This window comes from Panthera pardus, unplaced genomic scaffold, assembly GCF_024362965.1.
Source record: "Panthera pardus isolate Hobbes unplaced genomic scaffold, ASM2436296v1 HiC_scaffold_8, whole genome shotgun sequence".
Taxonomy (NCBI): Eukaryota; Metazoa; Chordata; class Mammalia; order Carnivora; family Felidae; genus Panthera; species Panthera pardus.
In genome coordinates this window covers 88,002,295-88,024,409 of record NW_026527013.1, presented here as the reverse complement: position 1 = coordinate 88,024,409, position 22,115 = coordinate 88,002,295, and the positions used below count along the sequence as shown (strand labels likewise).

The following is a 22,115-nucleotide window of genomic DNA, read 5'->3' as shown; positions in this document are numbered from 1 at the left end:
GTTGTGAGGAATATAAATACAATATGAAAATGACAATAAAAATAATAGCACAGTTTCTATGTTACCGTCACATAGGAGAAAACAGCCTTAGGGAGGTGAAAGTTAGAGTCACACAACTCTGAAGCAGGAGAGCCTGGACTCAAACCCAGGTGCTCAAATTCCACAGACTGCAGAAGTGCCCAGCACAAGACCTAGCATCTTCTTCTCTTCTCAGCTGGTGCTGCTGTGATTAATGCTAGGACCAGAGAGAGGGCTGGCAAAGAGAAGAGTGTGGCCCTAGCACCACAGCAACAGCTGCAGCCTTTATGCCATCGCTGCTGACCCTCTGGTCCTGTGAAGTGATCACACAGGTCACCTATGGGGAATTTAGCCGTCGGGGTAGGAAAACAGGAAAGACAGCATTGCTCTGTCCTCTTCCCTGATCTTGCCTGGCACCTATCTTTGGAAATTCAAGTGCTTACAACTGCCAGACAAAAGCAAAAATTATGTAGAAGACAAGCAGTCTGGGTTAACCATACATTTGAGGTTTAGTTACACTTCTCTATTCCCAAACACTGGACTTGTCAAACCTTGTAATGACCAGCCATGCCTTCCTGCTAACCCATTCATATGCGTTATTTTCCATTTTGTCCCATTTGTTTTCCAGACTGCAAGGGGTGGGGGGATACAAAATACTGGAGGAGAATGATAATTTCATTCATTTTCATAGGGTAAAAAGATAAAAGAAAATTAGTAATAGAGCAGGGTGCTTAAGATGAAATGAATAGTTCAACAAATATATTCCATGTTTCATAATTGTCCTTTGTTAAATATTCCTTAACTTTATCTGCAGGAAGATTTCAGAATTACAAAACGTCAAAACTTTACCACATAATTCAGGATATCCCTCAACTTCCTTCCCACCATGTTTTCTCCTTTCTTGATTTTGCGACCATTTTTAATCTCCATCTGTGTTTGCTCAGTGTCCTCACCCCAGCCCACCAGTTATTCTTTCCCCCCAGAACAGCATCTAAGATTTTATGGTCAGGTTCAAAGCTCCGTGTAATATGATCTCCTCCTACATCCATGTTCTCATTTCCTATAACACCCCCTCTCATCCTCCCTTTGCTCCTCCTAAACTTCAAATACAGTCCATTGATTCAGTTAGCCAAAAATTATCTCATTCCAAATGTCGCATCCTCCCCTACTAATATAAGCATATCCTTATCCTCTATTCTTAATATCCCTTGAGAAACCCACATTCTTAGGCATCACATTACATAGGAATTTTCAGGTTTCATCATACTGTAACTTTACTTTTCCTGATGGAATTATCTTTGACAGTGTATGATGGTTGTGAGTAACAGCTTACAGGTAGCTTTGCAGAATATTGGACAGAATATCATAAAGACAAAAGTCATTCACTTACTGTTGAGAACAGATCCCTGCCTTATTTTGTTCATGTTCAGAAATTTGGATTTAAACATTAGGATATTTGAGGTAAGGCTGCCTGGGTAGCTCAGTCAGTTAAGCATCCGACTCTTGATTTCGACGCAGGTCATGATCTCGCAGTTAGTGAGTTCGAGCTCTGCATCAGGCTCTGACGGTATGGAGCCGGCTTGGGATTCTCTCTCTCTCTCTCTCTCTCTCTCTCTCTCTCCCTCTCCCTCTCCCTCTCCCTCTCCCTCTCCCTCTCCCTCTCCCTCCCTCCCTCTCCCTCTCCCTCCCTCCCTCTCCCTCTCCCACCTGTGCTGTCTTTCTCTTTCTCTATCTCAAAATAAATAAAAAGGATATTTGAGGTAAATGGATATTATAGCTTTTTGTTAATCAACTGGAGAGCTGCTTGATTTTTCATTTTTCCTTATGTGTACTACCTTGACTTTAGGAAAATTATGTGTTTCTAAGTAAAGAGAGCTAGATTTCTAATACATACCATATCTGGGAACATAAATTTAAAGTATAGGAGACTAAGCTTGAATTCCTGATTTTTTTTTTTTTTTTTAATTTGTAAAGACCACAGCATTAAGTAGCTCACCAAAGAAAGTATTATGCCTCTTTTGGGAGGACTTTTTATAATACCACATAGAGAAGCAGTGTTTTTATTGCTAACCATTTAATAATCTAAATGAATTTTGCCCCCCAGTCCTTACTATTTCAAAGCAGTTTTGAGGCATTTTAAACAAAATGGGTTTGGGCATTAATTTATGATTTATGGAAAATTGGAATGACTGGATCATGTCATGTCATCTTTATACGTTTGTTCTCAACTCCCTAAAACCAGCTATCCATAGAGCTGATTGATCTGGTTTTCAAATGCTTCTGCGTGAAAATTTATAAAGCAACACGTACAGATCTACAACTCATTAGTTAGACCTGATTTTCCTGCTCTGTCATTTTATTATCTTAATTTAAAATTGCTTTCAAATCAAGTGTATCCATGTATCATTTCAGCTGATAACTCCTTGGTCATTTATTCAAAATGAGCAGTCATTTCAAAGTCTATCTGGAAGCAGTAGTCAGGTAGTCATTTTGCTGGTTTTCACAATCAGGTTTTTTAAAGTATTATTATGAAAATAAATAAATAAATAAATAAATAAATAAATAAATAAATAAATAACACTTAGAGACTTGAAAGAGATAAAGAAATAGAGAACTATAACAAAACTGTAAGTGATTTTATAAAATTAAACTGGACTCAAAAAAACCAAGATATTGAACATATAACAGCTGCAGTTTTGCTGAAATGGTTGGTGCTTCCAAAGCTACCACACAGTCACCACTTGTATGATCACTGATGCTCAGCCAAGCAGAAATCTGGACTTGAAGCAGGTCAGCAAAACTAAACATAGTTATAATGGTACTTGAGATGTAGCTTATATTGTTTATAGAATAATGCCTTTACCAAATTAACTGTGGATTTAGGAATAAATGTTGTAACCATAATCCACAAAGGTTACCGTGGAAGGAGGCAGGATTTTTTGCTGGAAAAGATTCTAAAGCTCAGATACCGAATAGTTACTTATCCTCTCTGAATTTTACTGTTTTTATAGATTTTGATGGACTCTGTGAAATGGTAATATTAATAAATCTAAACTTCCTGGAAGCCACGGTTATCCTTTATTTGAATCAGTTATTGTGTTGGTTTTATTTACATTTATTATATGCAATTAAAAAAATTCACATTTTTAAAGATGATTTCACATTATTCTTTAGTTAATTGTATTTGTATTTAATTATATTAGTAAATATATATTGTGAATATATATTGTAAATAATTTCTTGTAAGTTACTCATAATTTAATGCCCTTAATATAAATTTAAAGATAGAAAATATTATGTATCAGAAATTGGTTTATTTGCCAAAATAATATAAGTGATCAGTTTTCAATCAAATTTGGGCCTCCTTTACATTCTGATAATCTATGCTTTAAAATGTTTTTTTTTGTATTTCTTTGAAGAGAAATATCCACCTGTTCAATTCTAACATTAAATTTTGATCATGAAAACTGAATTTTTTATTATAACTATGATGGCACAGTAATGAATAATACTAGTAATTGGCATTATATGTTTAAATGATTCTGTAAAATTTGGGTAAGATTTAACTGTGTACTTTGTAGATACAGAATACTCCTCTCAGAGTATGACACCTGCAGTGTTTTAATAATGCCACAGAATCAGAATTTAGTTTTTCTATCCATGTGCACATTTTAGATGGCTTGAATTTTTTCTGAGTTAGAATTAGTAACTAATTCATACAGGGATTCCTTGAGCTCAAAAACTGAGCGTTATAAATACTTGCCTAGATTTTCTACGTTCAAGATGCTTTTAGGTTTTCTTTGGCCATCCTTTGAAAAGGACATCAGGCCTAAATTTTTTCAAGGTAATGTCATATTACCTTTTCCTCTTAAATTAAAGAATACCATTTTTATCCAAGATCATAAATTAAATGACTAAAGAAGACATATTTCTTTTGTAAATAGTCTTTGCTTTATTTAGCGTTATAGGATTCTTCAGTAATGATAACAACATTAGAAATTACCTAAATTCCTCAGGAGTTACTACTCCACAATATACTCACGGTCTTTTTATTATTATTCCCATTCTTTGGTTATCGTCTTGGACTCGTGCACTTCCCACTTCCTGTCTCTTTTCACTGTTATTTAGCTTTGCAGCTAGAATGCCGCTCAAAGAAATAATTCACTATTTGAAAATGAATGAAACATATATAATATATTCTACTCTTTCCAGAACGTGTACTTCTTCCTCGTTTGTGCTAGCACACACCAGTAGCATGGATAAGGAAGCTGATGATAACATAGTAGTAAAGGGAACAGAATTAAAGCAAAACTACAAGCCAAACCAAAAAGCTACCCCAAAGGTAGAGTCTTCAAGTATTTTTTTCTTCTTCCACCATGAGGCAAGCCATCCTCAATCTTGTTCGAGACAAATTTAAAAAAAAAAAAAAAAGAAGGAAAAGGGCAGAAGAAAAAAGGGAATCTTTAGTCAATATAATTTTTGAAAAGGGTCTGTTTTCTTAGACTTTAAAGTATACATTATAGTCTGTTCGTATGTGTATGTTAAAATACTTGTAAATCCACTATCATACTTAAGATTTAAAAATATATAATATTATGTTATGTTCAAGTTGTTTATATGCTTATATGCAACATATTAGGTCAAACATGTAGAATACATGCATATGTGTGTATATGTACATGTGTGTATGCATATTCATAACTATAATGCATACATAGACATAATCAGTAGTCCAACATAACTTTTTAAATATTTGCATATTTTCTTCCAGCTTTTCCATTAGCATAATTTTTATTTATGGGCTTTCTGATTGTAATTATGTGTATTACCCATCAACACTGATCAAACATAGACTTGGGCAAATATTGACAGTTTTTTTTTTTTTTTTACTTAACAGTGCCTAGACAGAACATAATTTTGCTAAATTTTTCTTCTCTTTTATTCCTACATTGTCTATTGTTCAAGTGGACGCATTCTTTTAAGTGTACCACAAATAAATCATGTGCATTCTTGATTCAACTCATTTAAACTAGCTCTTCACTTTGAATTTGTATAACACAAAGTAGGTCGAATATATGTTATAACTCAAAGTAATTTTTACTACACTCAATTTTTATGTAACATTCTCCCAACATCTAAAACTTTAAATTTCTTAAAGACAGGGATTAAAGTATGTTTTTAAGAAGAGTAAATGGCCATGAATAAGCTGAGAAAGATATTAATTGAGCTTTCAACTACTATTAAAATAATCTATAATAAAGTCTCAGTTTTCTCTAATCGAAAATGTCTCTTAAAATTCTATAAATTTCCAAACCACGTGAATGGTAATTTTAGATGTACAGTTTAATTTTCAACATCAGACATTCTACTTAATAAACCAAATAAAAATACTTGATTTATCCTAGATTATTTAATTATAAATGTTTATTTGATAACAAAGAAATCTTGCTTTATAGCCAGAAACTAATTCCAGTGAGAGAGATTCATTTATAAATAATTCATGTTTTTACTGTAATAGATTAGAAATAATGACCCAAAAGTCAACTCACTGTATGATATAGAATGTCTCCATGGTCATTAATTTGAAAGCAAAAGAAGCCACTCAACATCTGGGTATTTCCATAAGGACTGCTTTGCCTGTATTTTTCAATAGTTAACTATACACATTTAAAGCTCGACTCTTAAAGATTCTGGGTAATTAATTTAGATGTACATATTTGGAACCACCCATTTTTTAATAAACGAGATATTGTTAACAGTATGTATATAGATCAACTTAATTATATGGAAAGAATGAGCAAAAAGCTATGGAGATTTATGATACTATGACAATTAGAGTTTCGAATCACTTTGAAGTCCCCATTAACTTCTGTGTTTAACCATGATTAATTGCTAAACCTTATAGTACTTCTAACATGAGATATATGAGCATGACCACATTCCTTGTGAGGACTTTGTTATATGAAGTAAATCTAAAAAATGGAGACTATTAGATATAAATGCAGTGTATTTGTTGGTGATTAAGTTAAGCTACAATGCTTTATAGGGGTTGCAAACTCAAATGCCTATGGTGATCATGCAGGTGACATAAAAAGATGGAGAAAGAAACTCAAAACAGTGGGGAACAGTGGAAAGGGGTTATCCCATGAAAAGTCCTAAGTATCATGAAAAGATATTCAGTTTCAAGACTTCAAAATCTGAGCCCAACAAATAAAGCATGTCGCCAGGTCAGATTCAGTCCATGCACTGCCAATTTGAAGATTTACTTAGATAGTAGGATATAGAGACCCTGTTGTTTTTTAATGTATGAGCTGCATGATTATTGTATAAAATATTAAGAGAAATCAAAATGATACAAACAGAAAAAAATACCCAAATAATGTAAGCTAGAGACTTAATATCATAATGAATTTCCTTCCATTTTTTTTCATGCATCTTAACACAGTTGTTGCATTATTGCTTTGGTGATATGTTAATAGGTAATAATAACATATTTAATATGTAAATAAAATATTTAATAGATGTATATATTCTATGCCTGCATTATAATCAATTATGTAGATATGACATAATTTATCACCCTCTTGTTACTGGTATTTTTTTTCAGTATTCTAAATTTCATGGTGAATTCTATCTTGTTTTAATTTTTATTTTTTCCTTTTTTTCCATTTGTATCTATTTCCAAAACTAAACTATTTCCCAAATTATTCTCTAAAATGTATATTCTCACAAAGAATTTATAGGATTCTCTCCTACAATACCTCTGCCAAAACAATTAGTATTTCAATATTTTCTAATTTGCTAAAAGAAAATCATATATTTACAAATGATTATGATAGTACTTGAGTGACCAGGCTTCACTTAAGCATACCTTGGCATAAATAAAATGTTAATTCTATTGGCCTCATCATTTCCCAGATAGTATCTATTAAAAAATCTTGAAATGTAAAGAATCCATATGAGTAGATTTTAATACTTCCTACAGTACATATGCTTATTTCTATTGACATATCTACATTTAAGTTGATAAAAATTGCCAGTGGTGTCTAATCATGGATGTGACAAACACATTTATAAAAAGAACTAGCAAAAAGTGAGCGCTGTACTTTCACAGTTTAGGATAAAAAAATCTCTGATGCTTTATGAAATGATAAGATGGCTAGTGAAAAAGTAACTGTGCTTTCAACATAGAAGACTTAAAAAGCACATGGAAAGAACGATCAAGTGAATTGTTCCACTATTTTATTTTTGGTGAGCCATTGATTTGCTCTGTGGTTGAACTTACTTTACCATGTCTCACTAGGGCAAAACACTGTAGAGTAAATTGTTCATGTTCTGTAATTTTTCATTCTAGCTAATATAGAATTTTTCCTTTCATTGTTATATACCTTGGGAATTAACAGGCATTCATAGCTGAATAATTATGACAGGTATGTGATATCTGCATAAACTCAAATTAAGCTCCTATTAAAAGCATAATCTACATGAAGTATGAACACATATGCTTTCCGTTTTCCTTGGTTTTACCATTAATTTTAATGATGACAAAAAGCAGATGAATTATGTCACTGTTTGTTTGAGGAACCCAGATAAATTCAGGTTCCTTAAATTTAGAGGGCAAATCCTATTTAATCCAGCTGTAAGGACTGTATATTGTTACTAGGAAGACAATGAATAATTTTTCACAGTCTAATTTTTCACAGACTTGGAAACAAAGTAGTTTCATGTATTTTTTCTTCAAACAAGGTTAGAAATATGTTAATTGATTTTACTTGTTTTTGCTATATTAATAGTATAATGCAAGAACTATATTAAATATAGTGTTATCTGTCATGATCAATTTAGTTAAGATTCATTCAAGGCCTAACATATGCATGAACTACAGGGAATGCAAAATTGAGTTAAGAGATATTATAACAAATGTTTTAATGTGTGATGTGTATTCATGAAGTAAGATGCAGTTAAGAGATAATATTATAACAGCATTTTATGTTTGATGTGTATTCAGCATTTATGTTTGATGAAATAACATGGTTGTGCAAATCAAGCACAAAAAAAAATAGGTTTTTTTAATCTCTCCAGTTATTACTGATTTTAGAAATTGGTTACCTGGCTGTGGTACGTACTAGCTATGTGTGTGACCTTAGACAAGTCATTTTTTGTCTTTGTTACTTCATCTACAAAACTAGGATAATCACACTATGTGTTTTAAGGGGTACAGTGAGGTTGAAACGTAATACCTACAAAGCACTTAGGAGACTGTGTTTGCCAAGAGTTGCTTAACAGGTATTAGCTATTATTATCATTGAAAATGGGTTATCGACATGCTATCATAGCAAAGATGTAGCATTTGTTGTCTATTTATAATCATCAGAATAATAATTAACTAGATATCTATATGGTTTAAATATGCTTCTCTATATTAATATACAATATATTTCATTTAATCCTTGAAGTAAATCTGTGGATTATTTCCCATTTCATAGATACAAATATTGGCACTTCCAAAATAATCAGTAATTAGCACAATGAGTCATAAAATCTGTATTTCATAATCCATGAACAGTAATATTGTGTCACATCTACCAAACTACAAACAACAGGTATATTCTGGACCACTGAAAAGCCATAGGACCTCTGGAGACCAATTTCAGAGGTAAGATTTCTGCCATACTAAAACAGTGCTTGGACAAATGATAGACATTAAAATCAGTGAGGCCAGGGGCCAATGATCCCTGCTTAGGTTTAACCTACAGATGAACTTAATGAGAATGTTGTCTACCCTGATGATGTTATCCTTCCTGTATTTTGGATCCTAGGAACTTATGGGAAACAGAAATTATATTCAGTAAAGTCTGCCCGAATGTATCTAGTGAGTGATCATAGATCATGAATATTAAACTAGACTATATTTTATATAACTGTCACATTTTTATTTTTAATAGATAAAATTCATTTTTGTTACAACAGTTATATAGCTGGTTTTGTAGCTGTACTTAGGAAAATTCCCTTTCCAAGGCATTTGTCTTTAAAAACTTATTGGCAATTATTGAATAAGCATAATAATGGTATTTTAGCGTCAAAGTACTACATTTTGGATTTAAAACCAAATAGTATAGTTATTATATATCTAAAACTACTTGAAACTATTAATATGAAAAGAAGGTATTGTTAGTATATTCAGACCTAAAAATCCTTACAGGTATTAATCCTTTTTTTAATCTCTCTTTCAGTCTTTCACTGAGGTTTGTCTGGGTTTTTTATTTATAATTAGCAGTCATGTAATTGCAGCGATGTTTTGTTTCTTTTATTGCAGAGAAAGATAAAATTCTAATATGATATGAAATGGCTAAAGTCATAGTTAAATATAAGGCAGATTCATACATTATAATCGGTGCAGCACGTTATGTTTGCTTTATTTATATAGCATACAGTAACACAGACCACAGTTACACTTCTTTTGTATCTTCCTACAATGTATAAATCCAATAACTTTCTGACAGACTAGTTTTTATGAAGTTTATTATTTGTAATTGGTCTTATATTTTCTTAAAGAGCCAAGGACTTTTAAAAGTTCTCAGCTTTGAAATAACTATGGAGAATAAGGTGATTCAAACAGGCTAGGAAACTAAGTTTGAATTATTAGAATAGCAGAAGGATTGAGATTGAAGTTCAGAAGCTGAATTCATAAAAATAAATGAATTCTAAGTAACAGTGTATAGAGAATGCAAAGGAAATGGGTTTTAAAAATCTAGATAATGCTCTGCATTATGCTCAAGGAGAGAGGGGACAAAGAACTAGAAGCTAATGTCCCAAGTTCAGAGTGATAGGATAAAGAATCACACCATGTTAGAAACAGAAAAGTCTTTATAGAATAACTAATTTGGAAACTCTTTAACTACATAAAATCAATAAACCCTAAAGACTACTTATAAAACATGTGTATGCTTAGCTTCAGTTTTCTTGAGGAAAGATGATTCTGATGTAACAAGTTAAAAAAAAAACAAAACAAAACAAACAAAAAAAAAAAACATTGAGCTACATAGGAGCTAGACCAAACAACTTGACCAAGACACAACCTACAGCATACAAAATTCCTTTAAATTGCTGCAATGTGTAACAAGACCTAATTCTCCTCTCCCCAGACTATGGCAATCGTTCTTTTCCTGCCACCAGGCACGTATGTCTCTAAATCATCCTGCACATCACTGTCAGATTCATCATAATATTACACCTCTTTGATGTTATTGTTCTCCAGCTAAAATTATCGCTGTGTCACTGACACCTTCTGAATACACACTAATGTGCTTATTTTGGCACAGAAAACTTTCCACAGTTGGACTCCAAATGTATTTTTCAGCCTTATCTCTTAATGTATGTATATATTCCTCATTGTCTAAACTTGGCTTTGTTATTTATCTAATAGGAACTTATTTTTGAGGGAATTTTATTCATGCTGTTTCCCCTAGATAGAATAATCTGCTTCGTCTGCCCTCCCTCTATGAGCTCCTCTGACCCTCTGCACCCACAGTTAATGCACACATATACGCACACATGCATGCTCACAGATACACTCATCTCTCCTCAAAATACATCTTTTAAGGATGAAATCAAGTAAAGCCTTTCCTCAGAAAATTAGCTCCATTTTGAACTCCTGTGGTTTCCACTTTCTACTATTTTCGGGTATGTCTCAAATAATATATATGGTAAATCCATTTTAATGTAGTGGTTAAAAACATGGATTTGAAAGAGTTCTGTTATCAAATTCTTATTTGGTCACTTATCAGCTTTGTGGTTTTGATTATTATATGTAAAATGTCTCAGCTTCTCAGCTATAAAGCTGGTATAATAATAATTGGCTTATTTGAAGATTAAACCGAAATAATATACTTGAAATACTAGGGCACCATTAACATTTACTATGTTTATTGTTAAGTGAAATAGCCACCAAATAGCTTTATAAGCATTGTAATAGTGTGTGTGTGTGTGTGTGTGTGTGTGTGTGTGTGTATAATATGCTATTGCTATATAATTTTTGTTGTAATTTCTCGTATGCCCCATTGAATTAAATAGACATTTTACTTTCACATTTCAAACATAATTCTTAGTCACAGCTCAATATGTATTTAGCATATTAATTATTATTTATATTAGTGTTTCATAAAATTTATATATATTAGGAAGTTTCCAAAATAGATCCAAAGATGAAAATGCCAGTAAGAAATTCTGTATTTTTATAAATAGAAAATTACATTTAGCAAGTGCACACAGCTCCTCTTATATGCTATTTATTCCCCTTGCATATATCTAAGAGATTACTTGAAGTAATTTCTGTTGAGTACAAAATGGTGAGGTTTTACCAGAATGATAGGATACACAGGAGAAATAGAACATTGGCGAAAAGGTTTTTAAAGTTTTGCAGAGTAGGGGGCACCTGGGTGGCTCATTTGGTTAAGTGTCCGACTTTAGCTCAGGTCATGATCTCACAGCTGGTGAGTTCCAGCCAATGTCAGGCTCTGTGCTGACAGCTCAGAGCCTGGAGCCTGCTTCAAGTTCTGTCTCCCTTTCTCTCTATCCCTTTCTGGCTTGCACTCTGTCTCTTTCAAAAATGAATAAATGTTTAAAAAATTTTTTAAAAGTTTTGCAGAGGAACATTCTGGTCATTTTACCCTCGATGAAGATTTCTCTATTAAGAGGGGTAATATTTATGAATAAGGCCCAATGAAAATTAAAGAGGAATAGGAATGTAAAAACAAAAAGGACTCTAAGGTTATACCCTTTGTCACTAGGTTTTATTTTTATCATTTATAGTAAGAGTAAACTCATATTGGAAGTGTATGATAAGTGTCAGTAATATATTAACAGTAACATAACATGAAAAAGTTAACTTGTATCATATTTCCCCTAAAACTCACTTTGAAACTTGCCTTAATATTTGAATTTTGTAGTCTTCCTCTACCACACATTTGTGTTTGTCTGGTCATATCCTTAAATTATTAGCCCCTAGAGCCGGGGCTTATGTCCTTTCTATCCCTGGGATATAGTCTTTCTACAGAGCCTCTTTGACTCAGTCAGTTACTCATTTATTCACTCATTTTTTTCACTGAGCTTTAACTCAGTGCAAAGTTCTATTTTAGTATTTGGCAAATAATATCTTTTCCTCTACTCAAAGTAATTTAATAGGAAAAAAAAAAGCGTGCACCCATGGAATATCAACGCTGAAAGTAACAAATGACACTGAGAGGGTATGAATAGATTGCTATGCAAGTTTCAGGGAGAAAATATTTTTTCTGTGTAAAATCAATAAACATTTAATGGATTGTGTATCATGATCTAAACTTTAAATAATGGGTAAAATGTATAACTGCATAGATTAGAGAAAAGTGATTCAAATGGAAGAATGATACACAAGAATATTCAGGACCTATATTCATCTCTACTGCCATTAAGTGTTAGTATAACCCTGGTTAGTAAAAACTATACTGTCTTCCTAGTATGATTCCTCCTTGTACATTTCATGGATTTTTAAGGGAATGGAATTCTGGATCCAGAGCTACCTTGTCCAATAGAACTTCTCTGACAGTGGAAATGTTTGCATCTATTCAGTACTGTATTCACAGACCTCATGTGACTATTGAGCACTTGAAATGTAGCTAGTATGACTGAGGAATGGACTTTTTAGTTTTAATTAATTAAACAGCCGCATGTGGCTTATGGCTATAATATTGCACAACATAGATCTAGTCACCTTTTTAGGAAAAGTAAATTCCAGATGAATTTGATCCACAAAAGCATCTCCTTTGGGCAAAATACACTATGCCACAATATTTCCTGTGAGATCCTATTACATCCCGTCTTTGCTGAAGCCAATATAGTCATTGCCTGCGTAGTATTGTTAATTAGGATATGCACAAAGGAAGCTAATAAATTATATCTGCAAGAATCTCTGAAGACTTCTCCTAGGAAGAGACTTTTTAATTTACTCTTAAAGGAAAGGAAGTTCACCCTGGGGTTGAGGGCTGAGAGTAAGTGAGTAGAGAAGAAAGAGGTCTCAGGCAGGGATGAGAAAAAGAATAGTGTGACCAGGGAAATTTTGATAATTCAGTATAACTGGCAAACAAGGTGTCCTTTACAAGGAGCAAGAGAGGAGAAAGAGCAATTTGAAAGAAAATAGAATAGTATATGTTTTTAAATACTTTCCAAGTATTGGTTTGACTTAATTTTATTTAGTTTCCCACCCAAAATGGTCATTCTGTCACATATATGTAGGATTTTCTTTTCCTTTTTTTCTTTTCTTTTTTACAAACATCATTTATGTTTTAATCATTAAATAAAACAACTAAAATTACAACTTTGTGCCCCAAATTTATTACTTGGGGAAGATTGAGATTTCGGAAATTTATTGCCATGATGTCACCAATGGTTTATAATTTATAAGACTTTGGATTAGACATTAGCACAGTTATTATTTCCTCTAATGCCTTACCTCACCACAGTCTAATAACATTCAGGAAATCCAAAAGACAAAGGGGAATGAGTGGTCTTGAAAGCTAAAAATAGTTGCTGAAAACTGATGCAATCATGTAATAAAATATAGCCCAATAACTTATATGATATGCTCATAGTATCTGCTAAAGCAATTAGAATCCATGCAGCTAGATTTTTGTTCATGGATTTCTAAAAATGAAAATCACTTCAGCCCAAATAAGACATAGAAGCTATGAAGTTTAATTGTATACCTTGGTCTTAGGATTTCTGGTCTTACTACTCACATGTGTGATCTATATAATACTTTTAAAACAGAAAATCATTGAATAGCAATCAGATTTCAAAAGCCCTTCTAAGCCCAGCCAGACGGTTGTCTATGTAATATGTTACATATGACAACATAGGGTGTTATTCTTCAGTTATATTAACACACAGAGCCTCTTTCTTTCTTTCTTTCTTTCTTTCTTTCTTTCTTTCTTTCTTTCTTTCTTTCTTTTGCAACGGGTTAATATCTTCACACATCTAATAGGTCTTGCTTACAAGACAAAAACAGCATTATAGTTGTTTCTTATGAATCACATCAGACATATTAAAAGGATAGTGTATTTTAGTTGAGAAATGTTATACATATTATAATTCGTGATATTTTTTTTCAGGTAAGCTTTTGAACTAGACTGTGGTCTAGTTGTACATAAGAAAGATTTTCAGTGCATCTTGGGAGTCCAAGGCATTTACATATATTTTCAATAGCTATCCTAATTTCTACCAGTGAAAATATAGGCAGGCATTCCCAATGTGGCGCAAGAGATATCAATCGATATAGGAAAGAATGTTTTTATTGTGGCAACTATAGACAATGGAAAAATGAAGTTAATGAATATTTTTTGAGTGCATACTAATTGGAATTTCAGAAGGGTGTAGGAGTTGCCTGAGGCCCAGAATTAATAAAAGAAAGATCCGGGATAATACTTGGTTCTGTCTGATACCAACACCTTTGCACCCCATTATTATATGTAATGGGTATGAATTTTACACTATAAACATTTGTGTGTAAGAAAAGTCTTTTACCTTCCTATTCAGAAATTGAATTATACTTATTCCAGGCTCCCTTGTCTGTAGGCTGGAAAGGAAATTCAATGTTTTGCCCTTTAGTAAAGCTGTGTAAGAATATAGAATTACATGATGGATACCCAGAAATTTGGGTAAGAGTTACATTTAAAGGAAAAAGGGGAAAGGAGAAGGCCAGCTTTGAGCACATTATCTGACACCGTGGCAAAAGGTAATTTTTCATCTTCTCTCGAACCATAACTGACATGCTTAAACTCTCTTCTATGAAGTTTAATCCTTTACCTTGTAAATCAAATATTAAACATGAGGTTGGAAGTACTTCTTATCTACCTTGGCATTGTCTTATTAACTTGGACACATGATCCCAGACATTCAGTGACTCCTACTTTGATGGATGGCTCCTCTGTCTTTGTCAGTGTCATAAAATGTCTTATGAGGACAAGAAATTTATAATAATATTTATAACAGTATTTTCAGCCACACCATCACTTCTCCTTACTGCTTCCTTATTGTGAGAAATAATCATACAAATTTTAATAACATTTTCTGTGATTTGTGGCAACAGAGTGTGTATCTTTTACTGAGAAAATTTCGGTTTATTACCTAATTTTTATCAAAATAATCTAAGTAATACTCAAGAGATTCTTCTGTACTTTTTCTTGGCATATGTCAAGTTTCATATTATAATTTTAATATGTGCCTATGATAAATTTGTATCTGTAAATAGGTTTATAATTTTCTAACTCACATAACTGTCTTAAAGTAATATTTCTTTCAAATTATACTAGGAAAGTTTACAATAATGATAAAGATATGTGCTAAATTTGAATAATCTTTGGTTATAGTGGTTATATGAACAGTATTAAAGTAAAAATAATTTGTGTTTTTTTTTATTTTGCTGCTTCAAAAATGCTTTGTTTCAGTTCTTCAATCCTTAAACATGTGAGGTTACATATCCTATTGCCATTGACTTTTAGAGACCTAGGGCTCAGAGACATTAATAGGTGACAAAAAAATAACAGAGCTAATCATTGAGCCAGGTGGGCCTGACTTCTGACTCACTGCCCTTCCCACTGCACCTTAGCACAATTCTGAGAAACCCCATAAATTTTTCTGCTCTGTATATTTCAGAACTCAGCTAAACGACCATCATAACTAGGGGATAGCTGATTACCAAATACAGAATCACTGCAAAAAAGGCTAAAATCAGTAATTCTCACTCACAGTAATAAAGATGGAAAACACTGTTGGTTGGCTTCCTTTTTCTCTCTTCTTTTCTAACTCAAATGAATTTTAAGAGTCATGATTTGAAACCCTGCCATTAGCTCCATCAGAAATATTAAATGTTAAATAAAGTGATCTTTATTGGCCATAAAATGAATACCCTTTATTATTCTAAGGAGATAGAAAATACTTTATGTGAATTGTAGAGAAATTGCCAAAAAAGCTATTTTATTTCAGCCTGTGGACAAGTTAATGTGCTACTGGAAAAAGCATGTATATTCTGACCTAATTAATTCCCAGAGCATTTGGTTCTAAAAAGAGTGTTTAGAAATTACCCCTCTCCCCGGTTTACTCCATGGTCACATAGACATTTCAGTAGCTAGACACTTGTAGCTGAGATGGGGTCTCAGTCATGAGTTACTTACTTCCTTATTAAGGCTTTTGTTGCAGTGCTTTCTGGATATTTTCTACCATGGTACTTGTGATTATTTCTGTATGTAGTCAAATGTTCCAGTTTCTGGGTACCTGAGCCTCAGCTGAGCAGATTTTCCTGTGATAAAAATATGTCACCTCTGTGCTATTGTTCTGATGACACTACCTTCAGGCAACACCTTCCATAACATACAGTGTGATATTTCACACTTACAGAAATTGAGAAAGATAGTTTCAGGTATCTTCCACCTTCTAGTGTGAGTAATTTAAAAATGCTCGAGAAACATAAACAGAAAAGTTGAGGGAACAATGGAGTGGGTCAAGTGACTGCTATGGCTAATTAGCATTTCCTTCTGGAAAGTACATACAGAAAAGTAAGATAATCTGTCTTATTCTAGATATCTAATGTAGTGAATTGCTATATTTTCCTCTATGTGAAGGAAGAAAAAGAATCATTTAAATTTAAAATTCTTTCCTTCAAGACCCATTAGGGTCATGGTTGGCATACCTATGTGATAAAATGATCACTCTATTCTTATCACGACTGGTCTCATTCTTTAGAATTCATTTATACATTATTACCTGAAACATGCCAATTGGTACTAATAATCACTGAGCTAAGTAAATGCTTGGCTACTAATAGTTGGTTTTAATCCACTTAAATTATTTTGCCATCTCTAAAGTTCACACAAATAATACTTCTTGATGGTAGACACAAATGCTCAACCTCTCTCTGATTAACAGGTATGTTAACATAGCTCTTGTTTTAAATAAATTCACCCCTTCTTTCTCTTTTCTACAGGATAACATTTTTAAGCTGGAAGACTCCCATTTTGAAAATGGCCGTGGGAAGAGTCCATATGACCCTAAACTGCTGACGGCATCTCTTTTAATAGGTGCGTGGTCAACAGTTAAACAGTGAATTTTCTATAGATAATAACCAGATTGTTCCTTTTTATATACCAACATTTTCCATTACTAATCACAAACTATTTTAGGAGGATGCCAGTTGAGATATTTTCAAATATTTTGAAAATGAAGAAAAAAATACTAAATGCTGCTTTGATTATTGCACTGTTTGGTCTGTGATTCTTTTTAATCAAAATGGTTTAATACGTGTCCTTAAAATTGCCTGTGCTGTCACCATACATTTCCACTAAGACTTTAAAATTCTTATCTGTGAGTAAGTTGTTTTGGTTTTCTTTTTATAAAAGAGGAGTTTCAAGGGAGAATTTTGACAAGTCAGAAGGAAAGAATGAGATTGTCTATCTTTGTTCATTGTAATCGTACAGTTTTAATGGTCATACAATTCTCAGAGAACCTATTGTGTCACCTCGAATAAATGAAGGACTTCACTATTCATCTTTTTTTTTTGTTTTTTGCTTTACGCCATGTTTTTAATCTAACAAAACATTTAATGTATTTCCTCTACACTTGCCTCTAACCATCTTTTTCTGGTTGTCTTCTTTCTTCTTTTCCTTCAGCAATGCAGATGGGTGGGGAATCCTTAGTCATACTTCAAAGGATGGAGATAGAAAGATTGAAGTAAGCTAAAGAGGGAGAAAACTTTAGTCTGTATTGAAAAATAAAGAATTCTTTCCACATACTTTTAATCACCTTTAGACTACCACTAAATAAACACGTGAAAAAAAGGTGATACATCATTAAACAATTTTTCTTTTTTTCTTTTTTTCTTTTTTTTGGACTTTTAGGCATGCTAACAAACAAAAACACAAAAGATTCTGAGTCATTAGTCTGTTCCTGAATACATTTTTCTATATGATCATGTAGAAATTATATAACTTTTGTTTTCTTTCCTTTTTTGTTTCCTTTTCTAGAAAATATAGAAGGTAATTATTTCATAACATAACAAAAATGGTAGTGAAACTCATCAAGCATAACATTTCTAATTGAATTTTGCATAATAAATCTAGATTTTTAAAAAGTAAATTTAGGTTATTATTTGATATGTCATAAGGTTCAATTTTGTCAGTCTTTTGTTTCTAAAAAATAACTTTTTTTTCTACTTAGCAAAATAAACTCTAGTCATATTGACTACAGCATTAACTATGAAGATCTATTTTTACCACTATTCTCTAGTGTTTACTAGTATGTTCCGCTGATCTCTGATCTCTTTTCTATTAAGAATGAGAAAAGTACAACATGAATTATCTCCTCTATTGCTTTTCAAATGTAGACAATTGCAGTCCATTTGATACATTCATGAAGCATTTTAACAAAAGTTTAAGACCTGGAGGAATGCAGCAAACGTAGCACACTTATAATTTTCCTCTTCACAGCTGGCCTAGTGATTACATGTAGAAAACTTCCTTAAGTGCACGCACAGAAATTTGAAAGTTGTCTTAAACAAAGGGGAGGAGTTCTACCTTGCACAAACTTGCAGCCTGTACTTATTTAAATTGCATACTGAAGAAAAAAAGATAGATATTGTTCAAAAAGCAGTATGTTAACTCGTGCCTAAAGCAGCTTTATTTTGTGGTATGTTTCTCAGTGGGGATTTGCTTGATTATTTATTTTAATATTCCATCGAGAAAGGATGATGACAAGTAAGTATTACATAGTTCATATGGTATGCAACCACACAAGTCCACAAAGAATATGAAACTCCATAGTTTTGGTTTTATATTAGAATTTCTTTGAAAAAGCTGTTTAGGGTTGTGAAAAGGAAAAGAGAATGATGGAAGTTTCATGAATCAAAGAAAGGATGTGTGGCTAAAAAAGAAGCAGCTTTCAAATGGAAATCCAGACCTCACCTCTCTGATATGGTCAAATAGTTGAGTAACATTTAGAGGTATTTAGTGCTTATTGACAAGGAAAACTATTCAAGCCCACATAAATTAATTTCTGAATCAGCTAAATAGCAAGGTACAGAAAAATGAAAATCCCTCAAAATCTCTGGAACATCATTTTCATTCAAGAGCTGTGACTTTGTTACTTGCTTTCCTTATAACTGTGCTATAAATTCTTCTCATAGTACACTTAATTCCCCTTGGTGGGTTTTTTTGTCATTTTCTCTTGTGATTTTTTAAAAAGAGTGCTTGATGATTTAATGGAGTTTTTTCAACATGAATATTTTCCCAAACTTTTACATACAACAGTAAGAACTGTCTCTGAAATATACAGGTAGTACATTGTGTATTAGAGATTGCCTGTTGGGAAAGCCTGTCTGCCCAAAAGACTGAATAGATTCTCCTTATTTCAGCACATAAGAGAAATTTTCAAGGTAGTCCCAGGCTGTTTCTGTTCCCAATACTAGGAAATAAAGTTTCATGTTTGGCTCAAACCACCTATAAACTGGTTAGCTGAATCCTGACAGCAGATACTTTTTATGTCACTAGTCCCCCTAGTAAGCAGTTTCAACCAGTAATAAGCTTTAAAGCCAGATGACAGCTTAAAAAATTAGTTCATGAAATTTATCAAGGTTTAGTATAACTTCTTTTCAAAATGGTTTTTAAGCCGATGACCACAAAACATATGGATTCTTTCCTTAGCCATGCATAGCTACTAAATTAAGTCTCCAAATCCTGTAACAGGTCCTAAGTTTTTAAATGACCTTAGTAAAGTTAATTTTTCAAATCTCCTTTAATAAAAATCATTTTGTCAATATGAAATAGTTCCAGTATTTATTTTTAAGTATTTTTTATTTCATCTACCTGTAAATATCTTAATGACTTTATTTATTTTTTATTAAGAATAGCAGTTTCTCCCCTGCTCAGAAGAAATGCCAGGTGTGGCTGCAAGAATAAAATCTTGTATTTTCTTCACTAATTAAGTGTCATCTCACGTTTTCATGACATAAAAGCAATAGTCAATTTGAAAAGCAGTTTTATTTCCTCATTGAAGCCTTCTCCAGGCATTATAATCCTAATAATTTAGAAATAATCCATCACTAAATCATATTATTGAAATCTATGTCAAGGGTCTAGGACTTTTAGTTATGATCCGTTTCCCCAAGCTAGAATTCTGCCTTGCCCCAGGAAAGAATGTAATTTGACATTAGAATATGCTCTCACTTGGTATTAGATCAAAGAGGTACTCCCTAGGTTAATTAACTGTAATTGAAAATATTATTTGAACCTCTCTGAGCCTCACTTTCTTTATATGTAAAATGGCATGGACATTCTAATTCCGCTAGTTGTGAGAACTAAATAAGACAATTTAATAGCATATCACATTTGAGTGCTTACATATTTCTGGAATATATGTAGAAGTGGAAACCAAGAAAAAAAAAAAAGTAATAGTGGTTGCTGTAAAGGAGTCTGAGAGTCTGAGAGACAGATTTGATACCTTATAAATTTTATATTTTTTATTTTGTGCCATATGCACATATTAACTACTTAAAAATGTTAGTTTTAAAAGTACGATATAAATAACAAAGCCAGCACATTATACTTATTCATACAGAGAAGATGTTCAGTAAATGTAAAAATGTAAAATTATTCCCACACCTTTTTACTCTCAAGAAATGGATTACATCCATGCACTGTGTGTGTGTGTCTATCTGTGTCTGTGTGTGTGTATCCATGTAATAGAGAGAGACACATAAATTTATTTTTCCTCTGTTTCTAATTACTGTGCTATTCTGTGAGTGGAATTTACTTAAGGTGTTAACAACATAATGGCTTGTCTTTAGGTTTGTTTGATTTTTGCTCACCATCCATGTCCCACATTACACCTGTGTTAGTAATGCTGCAGTTTCATCAGGAAATGTTTGGGTTTTTTTTTTTTTTTTTTTTTTTTTTTTTACCTTCTACTTCTCACCACACCCTTCTTAGGAATTGTAATCCAATACATTAACTGATCTAAGCCACATTTTTACTTCATATTGAGCTGTGAACATAAAGTCCAGAGTACATATGAACTTTTGTTTTCAACACATGCTTCTCAGGTAACTCTGCCATGGTGGAAATGCAGTTCACTCAACTTTTTGTTCATCTCAGTAAAGAATGCTTTCCTTAGAAACAGTTTAGAAGGCTTACAGTTAAGAATGGCAGTATACTCAACTAGCAGACTTTCATAGTTGACAGTTTTTAGGTTCTTAGTTACATCTGTCAGCACTAGTTTTTCTTAGTCTGATGTGTTCTTTTTGAGACATCAGACTTGCTATAGGGTGTTTTCTGTAGAGACTAAAAACTATTAGAGTATCTACAACCACTTTGATATATATAACAGCTCATTGAGTATACTGTTGTACCAGCAATTTAATAAAATTGGATAAATTTCATGTTTTATTTCACTAGTAGCTTAGTATATATGGAAAAAATATGTATCCTAACCATAATGCTATTTGAATCATTGTAGGATAACATTTACCTATCTACTACTTCAGATTTTGAAGAAGACTTATATTAAGGGTCAGAAAACTGGAAAATTAGCACTATGCCCAAGAATCAACATATAATTTGATAACTTCATTAATGACCTAGAAACTGCAAAAGAAGTTGGCAAGGTGACTTTTTTTGTTAAACATGTTTGTTCAAAAATAAGCCAACTGAGGTATAGTAAGTTTCTTATACTCAGTTTTCATTAGATCATTTTATATAGCCACAAAAGGTACTAGGTCTTTAATCCATAGTGGAAATACACAAGTTTATTAAATAGTATATATTCTAAGTTGATGATTATTTATTTGCTTATAAAAATGCAAGAGTAGAGTATTTTAACACCTGTACATTTGGGCCAGCTTAATAAATATGTGGTACAATTTCTGTGGAGCATTCATCCCTGCTAAGAGTTGACATCGAAGCAGAAATTCTGATTTAAGTCCTGGTATAAAAAACAGTTACTGATATTGTGGTGCCTGGGTGGTTCAGTTGGTTAAGCATCTGACTCTTGATATTGGCTCAGGTCATATCCCAGGGTAA

General features: G+C 32.6%; 1 protein-coding gene across 5 annotated transcripts in view; it reads left to right on the top strand.

Moving 5' to 3' along the window:
- SEMA3A (semaphorin 3A) overlaps positions 1-22,115 on the top strand; it is a 463,579-nt gene that overhangs the window by 355,873 nt on the left and 85,591 nt on the right. For all 5 annotated transcript variants that reach the window (XM_019451313.2, XM_019451314.2, XM_019451315.2 and 2 more), the window contains one exon: positions 17,033-17,126. In XM_019451313.2, the coding sequence (XP_019306858.2) occupies positions 17,033-17,126 (94 nt within the window). The remainder of the gene's footprint in view (positions 1-17,032; positions 17,127-22,115) is intronic.